At 50.8% G+C, this 19,211-nt stretch overlaps 1 protein-coding gene across 1 annotated transcript; it reads left to right on the top strand.

Annotated features, from left to right (window-relative positions):
* The first annotated feature begins 269 nt into the window (after positions 1 to 269).
* Positions 270 to 2,126, top strand: LOC123065583 (transcription factor RAX2). The gene is made up of 3 exons (XM_044488834.1): positions 270 to 664; positions 852 to 981; positions 1,123 to 2,126. Exons 1-3 carry the CDS (start codon positions 529 to 531, stop codon positions 1,757 to 1,759), a joined length of 903 nt encoding a protein of 300 aa, XP_044344769.1. The 5' UTR covers positions 270 to 528; the 3' UTR covers positions 1,760 to 2,126.
* The last annotated feature ends 17,085 nt before the right edge of the window (positions 2,127 to 19,211 follow it).

Here is a 19,211-nt window from a genome sequence, read left to right as displayed (position 1 = left end):
GAAGCGACCCCCGAAATTAGATGGCAGTCAACAGCAGCAACCCGATAATACGCGCGCGAAACCAAAATTTATTTGAAAAAATACGTCCACGGAGCGGGACAATACTACGGTCGAGGGGAGAGAGACAGAGACGGCGTCGTCGGGATAATGGTCGTACCACGTAGGTACGTACTACGCGGCCCCACCCCCCACCCACCCGACCCCCCTGATTGCTCGGACGCCCAGTATAAAACGCGCGCTCCCTCCCCTGCAAGCCTACTAGCCTTGGCTTTGCTGCCTTCCATCTGCTGCGCTGCAAGCCTGCAACACCGCGAGTCCGCATCGCACGGCACCACCCGCACCAACACCCAGCTCGCCGCTGCGCCCAGGAAACTTTGATCGATCCATCCATACGCCCTGTCGTGCCGCAGCGGCAGCAACGAGAGGCTTCCGCGCCGCGCCTCAACGGCAGGCTCGTGTTCGTTTCGCCGGATTTCGGTGGGGAATTCGGCGGCGTGGTGATAGCTAGAGCGAGAGGGAGCAGCAGGCATGGGGCGCGCGCCGTGCTGCGACAAGGCGAGCGTGAAGAGGGGCCCGTGGTCGCCGGAGGAGGACGAGCTGCTGCGGAGCTACGTCCGGAGCCACGGCGCCGTCAGCAACTGGATCGCGCTCCCGCAGAAAGCAGGTACGTACACGCGTGCTGCAGTAATCGCCGCGCCGGAGCCAGCCTAGCCTGCCGGTGCCGGGGACGGACTAGATAGGGGTCGATCGCTGCCGGCGGCGTCCTTTGTTAATTCGAGGACATAAAGCCGGCCATCGAGCTTCCTGATTTTCCTTCCATGGTTGCTAAGCTTTGACTCGTGCGCGCGCAGGGCTTAACCGGTGCGGCAAGAGCTGCCGGCTGAGGTGGCTCAACTACCTCCGGCCGGACATCAAGCACGGCGGCTACACCGAGCAGGAGGACATGGTCATCTGCTCCCTCTACAACTCCATCGGAAGCAGGTAAACTGATTTGGCTGAGCGCATATGCACTGAATCGCATGCGGATTCCGAAGCGCCCCGTCGGATTTGTTTGTAGCTGCCATTCCTGCAGTGTGTCACGTAATTGACTGATCGTCTCTGGTGTGTGTGCCCGACCTGCAGGTGGTCTATCATCGCATCCAAGCTTCCCGGCAGGACGGACAACGACGTCAAGAACTACTGGAACACCAAGCTCAAGAAGAAGGCCATGGCCATGCACCACCAGCAGCAGCACTACCACCACCACGGCACCGCCGGCCGGGGACATGCCCGCGCTGCGACGATCGCCACGCCACCGCCCGCTCCGCAGAGCCAATGCGCATCATACATGCAGCCCTCGCCCGCGTCCGCCTCGTCCGCCGTCACCACCGCGAGCGGCGACGCGGCCAGCTTCGGCGCCATGTACTCCCCGTCTCACCAGGCTGCGCCACTCGGTCACTACAACGTCAACGCGGCGGCGCCGCTTGCCGAATTCTCGGCCATGCCGACGCCGGCCGCGGCCAACAGTTGGGCCATCAACATGGCCTTCGAGGACATGTTCTTGCCCGAGCTCGTCGGGGGCGGGGACTTCTCCCAGGCGGACCTGTTCGGCGGGTTCGGGGCGTCGCTGCTGCAAGCGCAAGACAGCAGGGCGCAATCGTCCCTGCAGGAGCTCTCCGCGTGCTACTTCCCCAACGCGCAGGCGGAGATGTGGGCGGCCGCCGCCGACCACGTCAACGTCAAGTCGCCGGGCGCCGGCCTGTGCCCCAGCCTGACATGAGAAACAAAACCAAGACACTAATGTCGCCGCATCCATGCGCAAGATGTCCATGCCTAGTCGTCGATGGCTGTAGTTGCTGGCTGCCTGGCTGGCGCCGCCTTGCCCCTGTTAATTTTCTGTGTCCATGAGATGGATTATTACATGTACATTATCTTATCCGCCACTCCACTGCTATGTCATAGATGATGAGCTAGATTTGGATTCCCTCCCAATTTGCTTGCTTGCCACTGTTGGGTTCTGCCTACCAAGTACCAACCATGCAGTCCGGCTACTGTGCAAGCTTGAGTTAGTGCGATCGATGTGACCTGGACATGGCTCTGTCAAATCCAAATCCCCCTTGGAGATTGATTTGGTAAAGTCGCCCTAGTTCTCGCGCCCAAGTCCGCCTCTAGCCCGAGTAGCCAATCACTCGTCGACGTAAAGATCTTGTAGTGAGAGAGACTGTACTATATCACACACACTGAGAATAAATACTAGTACGACATCCTATGTAATGTACGTACGTATGTGTTTGATCAATTCGTGTGGCTACTATTGCTTGGTCCGATCGTGCTAGAAGCTAGGCAGGGGGCCGGCAACGAGAAGCGCATGATGTACCGCGCAGGTTCTTGGTGTGACGCGCTGGATGACGGCGACGAACTGAAGCCGGGCCGGGCGGTGCCGTGTGTACGTGTGCGCGATGGATGGACCAGGTCGGTCGATCGATCATGGGGCTCGCATATGCTTTGCATGGGCAGCAGGCAGTGTCATGCACGGACCCGGCCGTTAACCGATCATGGAGCGAGCGCGAGGCGAAGAAAGATGCACCCAGCTAGCTTATTAGCTAGCAGGCGTGTGGATGCAAGCGACTCATTCCCAGTCCCAACCGGACGGATGATTAGATTAGATTCTCCTTCTCCATGTAGCAAGCCAATCAGCACGCCACGCATTTGATTATGCTCGACCCCCCGCAAAAAAGAAAAAGAAAAACACATTTGATTGCTCGATCTTATTACTCTATCTAGGACTCCATGTATGTCCATCGGCCTGGTCCGCTGAAGCACATGGGCAATGGATTAAGGCGCTGCCAAGATTTTTAACTAGCATGTGGAGTAGCACGCATAGTGGGCACGTTTAGTTAGGCGGGTGCCGTCCCGTTTTTCCATCGGAATTCGGGGAGGCGTGTGCTTGATCTTGACACACTTGCGCATGCAAAGCCGCGAGAGCAAAATGACCATGTCCAACCCAGGTACCAAGTAGAGGTGAACGTGTCAAAACTCAAAACTCAAGTGCCGCCGGTAGGTTGGGTTCCAAGAAGCTTCCGCCTCGCCATGGATAAAAAAGGGTCTCTCCCCGTTCCAGATGGCAAATTTGACTATTTTGACCTGTGAAAGAAATCAATTCATAAAATGAACTGGGTGTGAAACTATTTCATACCCATGACCCTTTTGTGTAGCGCCCGCAACGCCGGCGTCACACCCTACAGTGCAGCGCCTAGCTGGCGGGCGTTGCACGGCATTCCACCGTGGCAGCCCTGGGCCACGCACCCAGCAGTGCAGCGCCTCCGTGCTAGGCGTCACACATTATGTAGCGCCTAGCCGCCAGGCGCCACACTTTTGATGTGCAGCGCCTAGCGCTTGGGCGCTGCACTGTGACTTATCCGGCTGCTCCCCCCCCCCTCCCCCACTCCCCCCACACCACACACTCTCTCACCCCAACCCGAGCTTTCCCCCCTCTCCCACTCTGTCCCCCTCTCAAATCCTCTTCCAAAACTTGCAAATCTGAAGAATTTGTCCGTGGATTTCGAAGTCAAACCCTCCCTCAAGGTAATCTTCTTTGATCCCCTTCTTTTGATCCAAGTAATTTTATCAAATTGCTCATTTTTGCTAGTTTGGGGAAACCCTAGTTTTGTTTGGATCTAGAGATTTGCATGGAGATGTGAGATGTTTGTTTGCCATTTTCCTATGATTAGGCTTTGTTAGTATGTTAGGGTTATTCTTATGGGTCTTCTTATGTTGGTGCTAGGGTTAGGTTTAGGGCTAGGGTTTTGGTTTTGGTTAGGGTTATGGTTACGGTTAGGGTTGTTGTTTCATATATATATTAGGGTTTGTATCATTGGATTAGTACTCATGGAAGCAATGTTACCTTGTGTTCTTTGAATGCTTATAGGGATGGAAAGACCATGTGTGTTTGTTCATCATGGGGACAAAGACGCCTTCTTGAAAGGCAATATTGAACCGGACCCGGATGAGCTTGACATGGTGTTTGATAGTAGTCCTAGCTATGGGGAGCTCTTGCAACAAGTTAGGAAAGATTTGAATTGGATGGACCCTAGTGATATCGTTGAGTTGGAAGGAAGGCATAATGTTGGTTTTGGAATGCACATCCGTTGGAAGATAATGCGTGTCAACTCAGAGCAACGTTGGGTTGCATACAAGGAGACGGTGGCCAAATCACTAGACAAGGATCTTGAGTTATTTGCAACGAAGAAGGTTGATTCAAGGTTGCATTTGGACTTGAACCGGAGCCCTTCCCTGGTTGCTAGTAGCCCCCCACCCTTGAAGCGAGATGAAATTGTTGAACCTCTTTTGACCCAAGAAGTGAGGCCAACATTGAGCCCGTTTACAAGCAACCACCATGAAGCTTTGCAAGAGGAGAATGATGAGTATGCGGACGATGACAATGAAGTTGATCTCCATGACAATAATGTGGGTGATCTCGACAAATATCATTTGCAAGAGACAATGGACCATTCCATCCCTTTTTCCCGTGCATATGCATCGGACTCGGATGACGATGGTCCCGACGAACAAGTTGATGCGGAGGGGTTCACGGTGAAGGAGGCCGAAGCTTTTGAGAGGTATTCGGTCGTGATCATCGGACTACATTGTTCAAGGATGTTAGTCTCGCGGATGAAGCCGTGGTAGATGGTGGCCAATGTATATCTGTTGGGGTTAGGCCAAGCTCTCACCGTGATTTGGGAGATGACAAGAACCGGATTGCAAAAGGGTCTAAGTTCGAAACATTCTTGGAATTGAAGATGTGGCTCGACAACTACTCTGTTACGCATTATCGTCCACACAAGGTGGTGCACTCGGACGTCAATGTGCGCTACACGGTTGCATGTGCATGTGAAGATGAAATATGTCCGTGGATTGTGCGTGCAAGACCATGGAAAGGAGGTCCCACTTGTCACGTAGTGAGTTGTGTGCCAACTCACATGTGCCAAGGCAAAAGGGTGGATGGAAAGATTGTGTTCCAAAACCACAAACAACTCACGTCCGAGTTCATCGCTTACAGGCTCTCCAACTCAATATCCACACTTCCAACAATGAGCGTCCAACATGTCATTGACCTTGTGAAAGCCATCTTTACAAGGTGAAGTACAGCAAGGCATGAAAGGCGAAGCAAGCCGCATTTAAGATGTTGTATGGTACTTGGGAGGAAGCATACAACTGAATCCCTAGGTTGTTGTTAGCCATGGCCGCGACAAACCCGGGCATGGTTCATGTGGTCGAGCCTCATGGGCACCAAACAACGGTTCATGAAGGAAGGAAAGTCCGAGTATTTGGCCGTGCATTTTGGGCGTTCGAGCAATGCGTGAGGGCTTTCGAACACTGTAGGTGGTCATTGCCATTGATGGCACGTTCTTAGAGGCGACATGGACGGATGGGGCCATGGTGGCCGCCGTGAAGCGGGCAACGACCAATTCCAAGAGCCTCGTGAGAGCTCCCGTTGTGGGGAGTGCAAAGGTCATGGCCACAACAAAAGAAAATGTACAAAGCCAAGGAAAAGGTTCAAGAAAAATGATGCAAGTACAAGCCAACAAGGAGCAACACAAAGAAGCCAACCAAGTGGTAGCCAACAAGTGCCAAGCCAACCTAGTGGTAGCCAACAAGTGCCAAGGCAACCAAGTGGTAGCCAACAACTGCCAAGCCAACCAAGTGTTAGCCAAAGAGGATCCAGGCAACAAAGAGGTCGGCAACTAGGACTTACAAGAGGCCGTGGTGGTGGTAGAGCTCGTGGTGGTGGTGTAGGCCGTGGTGGTGGTAGAGCTCGTGGTGGTGGTGTAGGCCGTGGTGGTGGTAGAGCTCGTGGTGGTGGTCTTGGCCGTGGTGATGGAAATGGCCGTGGTGATGGACAAGGACAAGGTCGTTATAGAGGAATGTTTGGATACCTCGATGGACCATTTTCGTATGTTGCTCACTAACTATAATGTTTCATATGTTCTTGTTGCACATGTTCTTCCATTTGTTTTTATTGTCTTTACTGACCATTATGTTTCACTCATTGTAGGTATGGCGGCTTCCCAACCCAACAAACCAACAATGAAGGAGGATGGCGAAGATGAGATGGCAGGATGGTGGGAGAAGGCTTCGAAGAAGCTTAGAGATGAGGATGAAGCCGCACTAAAGAAGAAGAAGGAAGAGGAGCTTGAGAAGGAGAGGAAGGAAAGAGAGAGAGAGAGAGAGAGCGAGATGTGCGATGTGGGCTAGGGAGCAAGCGTTGGTGAGGAAATGTGAGGAGGCACAGAAGAAGCGTCAAAAGGATTTTGAAGAAAGAACCATGAAACTTTGGGCATTCGCAGCTGAAAAAGAGGAGAGGAAGAACAAGATATTCATGGAGAGGGTGGTTAAGGAGGCTCACCTCATACGCAATAGAGCTATGTCATCTTCAACTTGAACTTGCTTGTGGACGATGATCGTGTTATCCTCTAAACTATGCTCTTCGATTTGGTTGTGAACTATCCCTATCCCTAGTGCACATCGGATTCAGAGTGAACTCTGGCGTGAACCCAAAACTCTCTCCTTTTCCATACGGCTCCCATTCCACCTGCAAAATGGGAAAGAATGCAAAATTGATATCGAGTTACGATAGAAGCATGATAATCACTTATGCAATGTCCATTCACCTGCTCAGCCGTGATCGCGTCCAGCTCGCTCTTGTACAACTTGTACATGACCGACGGATCATCTGTCGTCTCATTTAACACATCCCACTTGTAAGCCCAAGTGGGGCGCCGTAGTGGGTCGTGCTTGTCGTCCCAATCCTCGTGCTTAACGATCTTCGGTCGTCCAACCAGCAAACGCTCCCAGCTCCATATGGAAAGTGCGAGCATACAACCACCAATACCTCCAGATGTCCTACAACAGGCTTCGTCCAGCTGCACATAAAAGAGAACATGATTGAATTAACAACAAGATCGCATTGATAATGTAGCAATGAAGTGAAAAGGAAACAACTTCGTACATGTCGATACAAGTAAGCCAGTGTGGCCGAACCCCAGCTCCATTTGCTATCGAAGACGGTCAACGCCTTCAGCCACATCCATGGAGCATTCTTGCATGTGCCATCAGCAAACATAGTCCTGGATATCACGTACCACATGTACACATGAGCATATGTCTTCACCGTGTCCTCATTAGCATCCTCAGGGCAAGTACTAAAATTCGATTGAATCCAAGTGAAAGGGGCACCAGCTGCGACTCTTTCCTTCTTCTTGTCTTCTGCTTCTGGTTCACGAGGCTCCGGAGGAACCATACCGATAAGGGCATGCATCTGCGTGTGCCATCCTTCAGAATCGGTGTTCATACACAAAGGCTTCCCATCGATAGGAAGACCGGTGATCATAGTCATGTCCTGGAGCGTCACGGTCATCTCCCCGGTCCGAAGATGGAAAGTGTGTGTCACCGGCCTCCAATGATCAATAAGCGCGGTGAGTGCTGCAGCATTGTTGGGTGGCGTCGACCGGCTGACCAACTGAATGAAAGGGAGAAGTCATGTCTCCCTTACATACGGTGTGTACCGCTCATCATAGCGCATCCACCCAAGGGTGACACCGTGAGACCGAATCTTCAAAGGTGCAAGCTCCTACAAACAAACAAACAAATCATTACATATGGGCATTTGTGTTTGAAATAAACATGAAATTCATAACACCGGCAACTTTCATTATTACCCGCTGCTCCACCGACATAGCATATGACCGGTGTTGTTTGTCCCAGTGATCATCGAGAAGCCAAACCATCCTAACAATTTAAAAAAAAAAACTTTCTTGTCAACACAATTATCTTTCGAATACAAATAAACTAAACTACGCTTACTAGATGCAAAATTCAAAGCATATGTATACAAAGCATTCTTGTAAAAACAAATATAAGTTCAACACAAATAAACTAAACTAGGCCTACTTCATACAAATATATTTTCCATAGAAATAAAATATCAACCTATGCATCCAACCATATTTTTTCGAAAAATAAACTAAACTAGGGTTCCCGAAATCAAACAAAGAAGAGTTCTAATACATGCAACATTATAATACATGTAAGATTCTAATCTAATCAAATCAAACAAAGGTTCCCCAAATCTTCAAAATACAATATTTTCTATGGATAGAAAGAAGGGGATCGGAGGAGAGTACCTTCTAGGATGGATTGGTGACGAAATCCACGGACCAAATCGTCGGATTTGAAGGATTTGGGAGAGGTGATTGAGAGGGGGAGTGGATAAGGCCGCCGCCGCCGCCTTCTTTCTTTCTGAAACTGCTGCAATGGGTGGGTGGGGAGGAGAGGGCCGCCGCGCGCCTAGACATAACTCACGGTGCAGCGCCCGGCGGCTAGGCGCTGCACAATGTGTGGCGTCTAGCACCGAGGCGTTGCACAGCTGGGTGCGGCTAGGCGCTGCACAGTAGGGTGTGGCGCCGGCATCGCGGGCGCTACACAAAAAGATCAGGGCTGTGAAATAGTTTCACACCCAGTTCATTTTGTGAATTGATTTCGTCTACATGTCGATATAATCAAATTTGCCGTTCCAGATTGCAAGAAAGAAACCGGCCGCAACTTTCACCGCATACGACGGCCCTAGAAGCTCCCTAGTGACGGCACCAATCATCGCCGCATCATCATCATCATATAAATTCATTTCAGGTTGAATCAACTTACTCGATCGTACTGCCGGCTAGTCTAGTCGCGCGCATATAAATTCCTATCCATCCTCGTGTCGAAAAATAACATTTCTATCCATCCTTTGTGGCGCGTCGCATCGGAACTTGGGGCGCGCGATATGGATGGATGGGGCGCCCATTATTTTTCTCCTGGGCGGGACGGACGGGCTCGGCGCGGTCGGTGTCGAAGTGCTGGTCAGCACGCGCCCGCCCGCCCGCCGCTGACATTGCGCTGAAGTGAAGGTTCGGTCCGGCCTGGCCCGTGACGCATGCATGCACGTACGACCCGACCCGGCCGGTCGGTCCATCGGTCCGGGGTTGCACACATCATATCGCACCGCGCTTGCTGCTCCTGCTTGGTCCGAGTCCTGGCTTGCATCGCATCGCATCGCATCTCATCGGCATGGGGTGGCTGCTGCTATGATTTTTGGGCACTGTCACGTCTCGCTCGAGCGCACGTCACGTGAACAGACATGGGCCAGAGCGCATGGAACTGGTGCGTACCATTATTACTTTATTTATTAACGGTAAATGCAGGGAACTTACGGCAGGAATAATCCATGTCTGGGGTTAACCACAGGTCGTAAAGTGCAATTCTAGGTTACTTTAGTCGTGGGCTAATTAAACAATCAAAAGGTCCGTGGCCTAATATGTACTAGTAGTCCCCTTTGGGATTGGAAATGGTAAATATATACTCCTATGCTATGGTAGGCATTTGCCGTACGTACCTTGTACTTGTAAAAACCGTAATTTTGTATACGTACTACTAGCGTCCACTTCATATCGTAGGGACTAGTATGGCTTGCTGGTTTCTGGTTTGGGTTAACTTGTCAATGAAGCTGATAGTAGTGCTTAGCAATTGATCTCATCATCTTTTGATTCCCTTTTTTACACCCCACGGCGAGTTAAAACTCAAACCAAGCGCTCGGATTTGCCAAGGCCAAGTCAGTCGAGGAGTACGTATGGATCGACCAGTCGTGAAACTGTACCTTTTTTATTGTTAATAAATAAATTTAGAGAAAGGCAACTGAAACAGTGCGTGTCGCCCGTCTATTTGATGTAAAGTTGGAGATTGCTTTGCATGAGTAGTCTAGTCGCTCTGAGAAACTTGTGCCATTTGGATTCTTGACTGTACTGCCACGTTTACTAGTCAACAGCAAGCGGCTGGACAAAATTATCAAGTTAGGGCATTTTCAAAGGCGACTGATAGGCGCCGGCACGCCGGCCCAAAGTTTCAGCCGGTCACGCCCCAACCGCCCGATTGGCCCACCCCCAACCGTTGGATCCTCATCCACTCGTCGTCTGCTTCCTTCTCATCCTGTTCGCGTTCAGATCTGAAAAAGACACCGCACGACATGGCGGCCGCCCATCATCGTTGTGTCGCACAGCGCGCGTCCCGCTCACCCCCGTTTGTCGTTGTCGACAGTCACCGCCGTGCTCGCCGCCGATGCTCGCCGTTGACAAAACGCAGCTTTGTGTCGCTGCCCCAGCTGAATCATTTGAAAAACATGGTTCCAGCAAATTGAAATTATGGTTGTAACAAAAGTCGCTGATCCAACAAAGAACTAAACTTCGATAGAAGCATTTTGGACACTGGTTCCAGCAAAACAAAACTGTGGTTGTAGCAAAAAAAAGCTGGTACATCAAGAACAAAATCAGGTGGAAGCATTTTTTGGTAGCGGTTCCAGCAAATCACCCCGTCGGTTCCAGCAAACCTGGTCGTGGTTGCAGCACTCCCCTGCCCATATGGACAAACTCGCCGTGGTCACCTTGCAGCTCGCCGTGGTCACCTTGCAGCTAGCCGTGGTCACCTTGCAGCTCGCCGCGATCACCGGTTCCAGCAAAAATAGGGCGTGGTTGCAGCTCCTGCCTCAACGGTTGTAGCGTATAGTGCGCTCCAGCGTCGTGCTTGCTGGTACAGGTAGTGACAACTCCGTTGCCGGTAGCAGCTCGCCCCGCAACGGTTGTAGCATCCACACCAGCCGGTGCTAGCTCGTAGTGCCGTTGCCGGCGATAGCTTGTCAGCGCCGTTGCCGGTTGCAGCTCGCCCCGCAACGGTTGTAGCATCCACACCAACCGGTGGTAGCAAAAAAACATGGCGGCTAGCCGTCGCCGACCACCACCAACCTCGCCGGCTAGTTGTTGCAGCTCGCTAGCCACCGTCTCCACAATCTCCATGGTCGCCTGCTCGCCCCGACTACCGTAGCAGCAACCCTGTGCCCCCTTCCTTCAGATCGATGTGCTTGCAATCAGAGGAGTGGGGGATTTAGTTGCATTGGAGATGAGCAGAGAAAAATGGGATTTGGGAGAGGAGCATGCGTTCGTGTGGATGGGGATTGATTGCTGGAGCTCATGGGTGTAGGCGGACAAAGAGATAAGGCAAGGGAGTCACGGGTGTAGGCGGTGCGTGGGGCCAGGAGAGGAGAAAAGAAAGAAGTGGTTGCGCAAGCGAGCGGCGCGACCGACCGAAGTTTCGGCCGGCGCGCCGAGTATAAACATTTCCCATTTTCAAAACAGACCCTAAGCGTTCGGATCGAGCTGTTTGCGAACCAGTCTGGACATCCGTTTCTGCAAAATCCAAAGCAAACTAATGGAGTTGATACAGGAGTCCGGATATCAGTCACATATGACTCTAACACCCCATGCTCATCTAAAACCCCGCTCGGACACTGCATGTCTACCCTTCTCAGTTTCTCTGCATCCACTTTCTCTCTCGCCGACGCCGTCACTCTACCACCCCAGCCGCCCATCAAGCCCTTCCCGGAACTACGGGGCCTCCACTGCTACCCCCCGCCGCCTGTCCTCCGCCGTTGACCCACACCTCTCGCCCGTTCGCCGTGCAAGTACCATCTGCCCCTACGGTAGTCACCACATCCGGCAAGTGTTTGTGGACCTTCTAAACAGTGGGATCCGGAGACCTTGTGTGAGGTGATGACATGTTGTATGATCATGCACAACATGATTATGGAGCATGAGGATGAAGATGTTGTCGCGGCTCCTGAATTTGAGAACGTGGGTGATCTTGTCCAACTTCCAGATCGGAATCCAATCGCGTTTGATGAGTCTGTTCAAATGCATCAACAGATTCGGTATCGAGCAACTCAAGGAAGATTTGACTGAGCATCTATGGGCGGTTAAAGGGAACAACTAGAACATATGTGCTTGTTGAATTAAAGTTTGAACTACTTTAATTTCAAAACTTTGTTGGACTGCAATATTTAAAATTTTAAATTAGAACTACTGTAGCGTTCGAACATTTTCAATCATCTATGATTTGATATGCGGTTATTTTGAGCTTAAAAAAAGAGGCGAAAGTTTTACATGACAGACACATGCTGGCTAAATGGAGTGTGGTTTGTAGGCCAAAAGACCAAGGTGGCATTGGAATTCGTGACCTGCAGGTTAAGAATGAGGTCCTTCTCAGTAAGTGGTTGTTCAAACTTTTTGTTGGGGATGGTGTTTGATAAACTATGTTGTGCAACAAGTTTATAGGCCAAAACGCGGTGTCTCAGACATATTGAAAACCTGGCGACTCACTCTTTTCAGCTGGCCTAGTGGCGACAAAGAAATAATACTTTTGTTTTGGACCTTTCGCAATAAAGGATGGGTGGGAGATTCATTTATGGAAAGACATCTGGCTAGACAATGTGAGTCTCTGAGAACAATCTGTATATCCAGCCATGAACACCATTGCTCCCGATAAAACAATACTATTGCGCAGGTGCTCGGTTCATCCCTGCCGAATATTTCGTTCAGGTCGGATTTGATTGGCCCCGCACTTATGTCATGACATATCTTTTTATCCCAACTAGATTCAATTATTCTAACACAAAGTGGGGATGTGTTTCATTGGACCCTTACTATATCTGTCTTTCACCATACTCTATATACCATGCGCTAACGCATTATGAGGTATCAGGGAACAATAATAACAAGAAAATCTGAAGGTCAAAGATTCCACTAAAGTTTACAATCTTACTGTGGTATCTTTCTAGGGGAGTTGTGCTAACAAAAGAAAACCTCGCACAACGCAACTGGCCAGGAGTAAGAAGTGTTATTTTTGTACTCATGACAAGTCAAGTAAACACCTCTTATTATGATACAACTTTGCATGTTTTACATGGACAGTCATCCAAATAGCGTCAATTTTGTATCCATCCATGATAACCCACAAGTATAGGGGATCGTAACAGTTTTTCGAGGGTAGATTATGAAGGAAATATGCTCTAGAGGCAATAATAAAGTTATTATTTATTTCCTTATTTCATGATAAATGTTTATTATTCATGCTAGAATTGTATTAACCGGAAACATAATACATGTGTGAATATATAGACAAACATAGTGTCACTAGTATGCCTCTACTTGACTAGCTCGTTTATCAGAGATGGTTATGTTTCCTAGCCATGGACAAAAGAGTTGTCATTTGATTAACGGGATCACATCATTAGGAGAATGATGTGATTGACTTGACCCATTCCGTTAGCTTAGCACTTGATCGTTTAGTATGTTGCTATTGCTTTCTTCATGACTTATACATGTTCCTGTAACTATGAGATTATGCAACTCCCGTTTACCGGAGGAACACTTTGGGTACTACCAAACGTCACAATGTAAATGGGTGATTATAAAGGAGTACTACAGGTGTCTCTGAAGGTACATGTTGAGTTGGCGTATTTCAAGATTAGGTTTTGTCACTCCGATTGTCGGAGAGGTATCTCTGGGCCCTCTCGGTAATGCACATCATTATAAGCCTTGCAAGCAATGTAACCAATGAGTTGGTTACGGGATGATGCATTACAGAACGAGTAAAGAGACTTGCCGGTGACGAGATTGAACTAGGTATTGGATACCGACGATCAAATCTCGGGCAAGTAACATACCGATGACAAAGGGAACAAAGTATGATGTTATGCGGTTTGACCGATAAAGATCTTCGTAGAATATGTAGGAACCAATATGGGCATCCAGGTCCCGCTATTGGTTATTGACTGAGAATGGTTTTAGGTCATGTCTACATAGTTCTCGAACCCGTAGGGTCTACACGCTTAACGTTTCGATGACAGTTTTATTATGAGTTTATAAGTTTTGATGTACCGAAGGAGTTCGGAGTCCCGGATGAGATCGGGGACATGACGAGGAGTCTCGAAATGGTCGAGACGTAAAGATCGATATATTGGACGACTATATTCGGAGTTCGGAAAGGTTCCGAGTGATTCGGGTATTTTTCGGAGTACCGGAGAGTTACGGGAATTCGTCGGGGAGAAGTATTGGGCCTTATTGGGCCCTGCGGGAAAGAGAGAGGGGCTGCCTAGGGCTGGCCGCGCGCCCCCCCCAAGGCGTAGTCCGAATTGGACTAGGGGGAGGGGCCGCACCCCCTCCTTCCTTCCCTTCTCTCTTCCCCTTCCTTGTCTCCTACTCCTACTACATGGAAAGACCCCTAGTTGGACTAGGAAAGGGGGAATCCTACTCCCGGTGGGAGTAGGACTCCCCATGGCACGCCCCTCCTAGGGCCGGCCTCCTCCTTCCTCCCTCCTTTATATACGGGGGCAGGGGGCACCCCATAGACACACAAGTTGATCTACGGATCGTTCCTTAGCCGTGTGCGGTGCCCCCCTCCACCATATTCCACCTCGGTCATATCGTCGCGGAGTTTAGGCGAAGCCCTGCGCCGGTAGAACATCATCATCATCACCACACCGTTGTGCTGACGGAACTCATCTCCGGAGCTCGGCTGGATCGGAGGCCGGAGATCGTCATCGAGCTGAACGTGTGCAGAACTCGGAGGTGCCGTACGTTCGGTACTTGGATCGGTCGGATCGTGAAGACGTATGACTACATCAACCGCGTTGTAATAACGCTTCCGCTTACGGTCTACGAGGGTACGTGGACAAACACTTTCCCCTCTCGTTGCTATATCATCACCATGATCTTGCGTGTGCGTAGGAAAATTTTGAAATTACTACGTTCCCCAACAGTGGCATCCGAGCCTAGGTTTTATGCGTTGATGTTATATGCACGAGTAGAACACAAGTGAGTTATGGACGATATAAGTCATACTGCCTACCAGCATGTCATACTTTGGTTCAGCGCTATTGTGAGATGAAGCGGCCCGGACCGACATTACGCGTACGCTTACGCGAGACTGGTTTCACCGTTACGAGCACTTGTGCTTAAAGGTGGCTGGCGGGTGTCTTTTCTCTCTCACTTTAGTTGAACCGAGTGTGGCTATGCCCGGTCCTTGTGAAGGTTAAAACGGAGTCTATTTGACAAACTATCGTTGTGGTTTTGATGCGTAGGTAAGAACGGTTCTTGCTAAGCCCGTAGCAGCCACGTAAAATTTGCAACAACAAAGTAGAGGACGTCTAGCTTGTTTTTGCAGGGCATGTTGTGATGTGATATGGTCAAGACGTGATGCTATATTTTATTGTATGAGATGATCATGTTTTGTAATCGAAGTTATCGGCAACTGGCAGGAGCCATATGGTTGTCGCTTTATTGTATGAAATGCAAACGCCCTGTAATTGCTTTACTTTATCACTAAGCGGTAGCGATAGTCGTAGAAGCAATAGATGGCGTAAACGACAATGATGCTACGATGGAGATCAAGGTGTCGCGCTGGTGACGATGGTGATCACGACGGTGCTTCGGAGATGGAGATCACAAGCACAAGATGATGATGGCCATATCATATCACTTATATTGATTGCATGTGATGTTTATCCTTTATGCATCTTATCTTGCTTTGATTGACGGTAGCATTTTAAGATGTTCTCTCGCTAAAATTATCAAGAAGTGTTCTCCCTGAGTATGCACCGTTGCCAAAGTTCGTCGTGCCGAGACACCACGTGATGATCGGGTGTGATAAGCTCTACGTCCATCTACAACGGGTGTGTGATGCCCGGGTAATTAAGCTACAGTAATCCCCGCTAATGATGCCACGTCACCTCGGTTACTGTGGATAAACTCGCGTTAGTTCGGAACCTAGTTCGAATTTCAAATTCAAAATCGAGCAAACAATAAAAGTTTTCAAATATTAAAATTTAAATGTCCTGAGTGAACCAAATAATACATAGGTAATTATGGTGGAGAAACCAAACGTTGATAAAATGCTTAAAGGCCCTGAAACAATTAAAACAATAGTGAAAAACAATTAAACAAATGCCTATTGAATTTATAAAATGCTAACACTATTTTATTATGGGTTAAGAATTAATCTTGTATTAGTTTATTGGTAGATACAAATTAGGCACTAGTGGTAATTTTATAAAACTGGAAATAAAAGAAACTACAAATAAAAAAGAGACAAGAAAAAAAATATATAAAAAAAGAAAACAGAAAACAGGCCCCCCCCCTGCTGGGCCAACTGGCCCAGCTGGCCTCAGCCTCCCGAACGGGCTGGCCCGCCCCACGGCCCAGCCGGCCGCCCCCTGGCCTATAGGCCACCCACACCCTAGAAACCCTAACCCCTCTCCCCCTCCCCACGACCGCACGCCCCTCTTCCCTTCCCCGATCCAGATCGGGATCGGGGGGACGAACCTCCCCACGGCGCTCGGACCCCGTCGCCTCCATCTCGCCCTCGCCGCCGCCTGGTGCCGCCTCGACCCCGCCCCGCCTCTCCATCGCCGGGCGCCTCCCCTCCCCCCCCCCACTTTCCCACTCTCCTCGGGGAGAGGCCCGACCCCGTCGCCCCCGGATTCCGTCGGCCGGAACGCCGCCTCGCCGCCCTCCTCCTCAACGGACCTCGTCGCCGGACTGCCTCCCCGTCGCGCGCCGTCTCCGTCCTCCTCCTCACGCCCCGCTGCCACGTCCCCTACTCCCCCCGTGAGCGCCCCCCCTTCCTTCCCCTTTCCCCGCGGTCACCGCCCGCGCTCCGACCCCGCCGTCGCCGGTCCCTCCCGGGCGACCGCGCCCGCGCCTCGCCGGAGCCCGCACGTGCCCACGCGGCCACAGCCGCGGCCCCCGCACGCCCCGGGCCGCGCCTTCGCACGCACGGCCACGCACGACCGCGTCCCCCTTCACGCACGGGCCTCGTCCCGCCTCCCGAGCCCGTGCGCCGTCCCCTGCACGCCGTCGCCGGCCCTCCACCGAATCGCCTCCAACCCCGGCCTCCTCTCCCTCCGGCGACGCCGGCCCCTGAACCCTCCCCTCCTCTTTGTCCCTGGCCGCCGGCGCCCGCGCCCAGCTCTCCCTCGCCGCCTAGGCGGGCTACGCCCGCACAGCCGCCCGTCGACCCCATCCCAGGTGGACTCGGGCGTGTGCCCGCACCTCCGCCCAGCAGCCCCCCTTCACCCCCTTCGGCACCCTAGCGGCTACCGCACCGACCGGCTCGGCCATGGCCGCTGGCTGCGTGCGTGCCCCGCCCAGCCCGAACATGTCCGGCGCGCCAAAGGGTGTGGCCTGGACATTGTCCGGCCATGTGTGGTGCTGCCCTGGACGTGTCCGGCTGGACATTGTCCAGTGGCCCAGTGCTACTGTCAAAAAAAGAAAAAAAAGGAATATCAAAATAAATAATAATAATAATAAATTAATTAATTAATTAATCAATTAATTAAGGAATTAATTAAGTTAATTAATTATAATTAGGTTAACCTAATCACTAATTAAACTAATTAACTGTTAGTTAATTAAAACAGTGTATGACATGCGGGACCCACATGTCAGGGTTGACTCAGTCAACCCCTGTTGACTGCTGACGTCAGCATGACATCATGCTGACGTCATAAATACATTTTTTTCGAATTAATTAAATAAATAATTAAATTCCAAAATTGTTAAAATCTTTTAAAAATCATATCTTTTAATCCGTAACTCGGATTAAAATATTTTCAACATGAAAGTTGCTCAGAACGACGAGACAAATCCGGATACGCGGTCCGTTCGTCCGCCACACACCCCTAACCTATCGAACCCGCAACTTTCCCCCTCCGGCTCCTCTGCCCGAAAACACGAAACACCGGGAATACTTTCCCGGGGGTTTTCCCCCCTTCACCGGTATCACCTACTACCGCGTTAGGGCACACCGAACACCGCGTATTGCCTTGATATATTTTGTGGTGCTTTGTTTGCTCTGTATTCATTATTTCTTCCCCCTCTTCTCTCCGGTAGACTACGAGACCGACGCTGCTGCTGACCAGTTCGACTACGGAGTTGACGACCCCTCTCTCTTGCCAGAGCAACCAGGCAAGCCCCCCCCCCTTGATCACCAGATATCGCCTATTCTCCTCTATACTGCTTGCATTAGAGTAGTGTAGCATGTTACTGCTTTCGTTAATCCTATTCTGATGCATAGCCTGACATTGTCGCTACATCTGTTGATACCTTACCTGCAATCCTAAATGCTTAGTATAGGATGCTAGTTTATCATCATTGGCCCTACATTCTTGTCAGTCTGCCTTGCTATACTATCGGGCCGTGATCACTTGGGAGGTGATCACGGGTATATACTATACATACATACATACTATACAGATGGTGACTAAAGTCGGGTCAGCTCATTGAGTACCCGCAAGTGATTCTGACGAGGGGGCTGAAAGGACAGGTGGCTCCATCCCGGTAGAGGTGGGCCTGGGTTCCCGACGGCCCCCGACTGTTACTTTGTGGCGGAGCGGCAGGGCAGGTTGAGACCACCTAGGAGACAGGTGGGCCTGGCCCTGTTCGGCGTTCGCGGATACTTAACACACTTAACGAGATCTTGGTATTTGATCTGAGTCGGCTACGAGCCTATACGCACTAACCATCTACGTGGGAGTAGTTATGGGTATCCCGACGTCGTGGTATCAGCCGAAGCACTTCAGACGTCAGCGACGGAGCGGCGCGCGCCGGATTGGAACGTAAGCCTGCTCTTGTATTAAGGGGGCTAGTTCCGCTTTCGGCCGCGTACGCAACGTGCAGGTGTGCTATGGGCGATGGGCCCAGACCCCTGTGCGCTTAGGTTTAGACCGGCGTGCTGGCCTCTCTGTTTGCCTAGGTGGGGCTGCGACGTGTTGATCTTCCGAGGCCGGGCATGACCCAGGAAAGTGTGTCCGGCCAAATGGGATCAAGCGTGTTGGGTTATGTGGTGCACCCCTGCAGGGAAGTTAATCTATTCGAATAGCCGTGATCTTCGGTAACAGGACGACTTGGAGTTGTACCTTGACCTTATGACAACTAGAACCGGATACTTAATAAAACACACCCTTCCAAGTTCCACAGACAACCCGGTGATCGCTTTTCCGCAGGGCGACGAGGAGAGGATTGCCGGGTAGGATTATGCTATGCGATGCTACTGGAGATGCTACTTGGAGATGCTACTTGGAGGACTACAATCTACTCTCTTCTATATGCTGCAAGACGGAGGCTACCAGAAGCGTAGTCTTCGACAGGATTAGCTATCCCCCTCTTATTCTGGCATTCTGCAGTTCAGTCCACCGATATGGCCTCCTTACACATATACCCATGCACATGTAGTGTAGCTCCTTGCTTGCGAGTACTTTGGATGAGTACTCACGGTTGCTTTCTCCCCCTTTTCCCCTTTCCTTCTTCCTG

The sequence above is a fragment of the Triticum aestivum genome, chromosome 3B, assembly GCF_018294505.1.
Source record: "Triticum aestivum cultivar Chinese Spring chromosome 3B, IWGSC CS RefSeq v2.1, whole genome shotgun sequence".
NCBI classification, from domain to species: Eukaryota; Viridiplantae; Streptophyta; class Magnoliopsida; order Poales; family Poaceae; genus Triticum; species Triticum aestivum.
The sequence above is the reverse complement of the archived record's forward strand: the minus strand, read 5'-3'. Positions and strand labels throughout refer to the sequence as shown.

Coding starts and splice junctions, on each gene's coding strand:
- LOC123065583 (XM_044488834.1), top strand. CDS start 529: ATGGGGCGCGCGCCGTGCTGCGACAAGGCGAGCGTGAAGAGGGGCCCG. Junction 665..851: donor CGCGCTCCCGCAGAAAGCAG/GTACGTACACGC, acceptor GTGCGCGCGCAG/GGCTTAACCGGTGCGGCAAG. Junction 982..1,122: donor TACAACTCCATCGGAAGCAG/GTAAACTGATTT, acceptor CCCGACCTGCAG/GTGGTCTATCATCGCATCCA.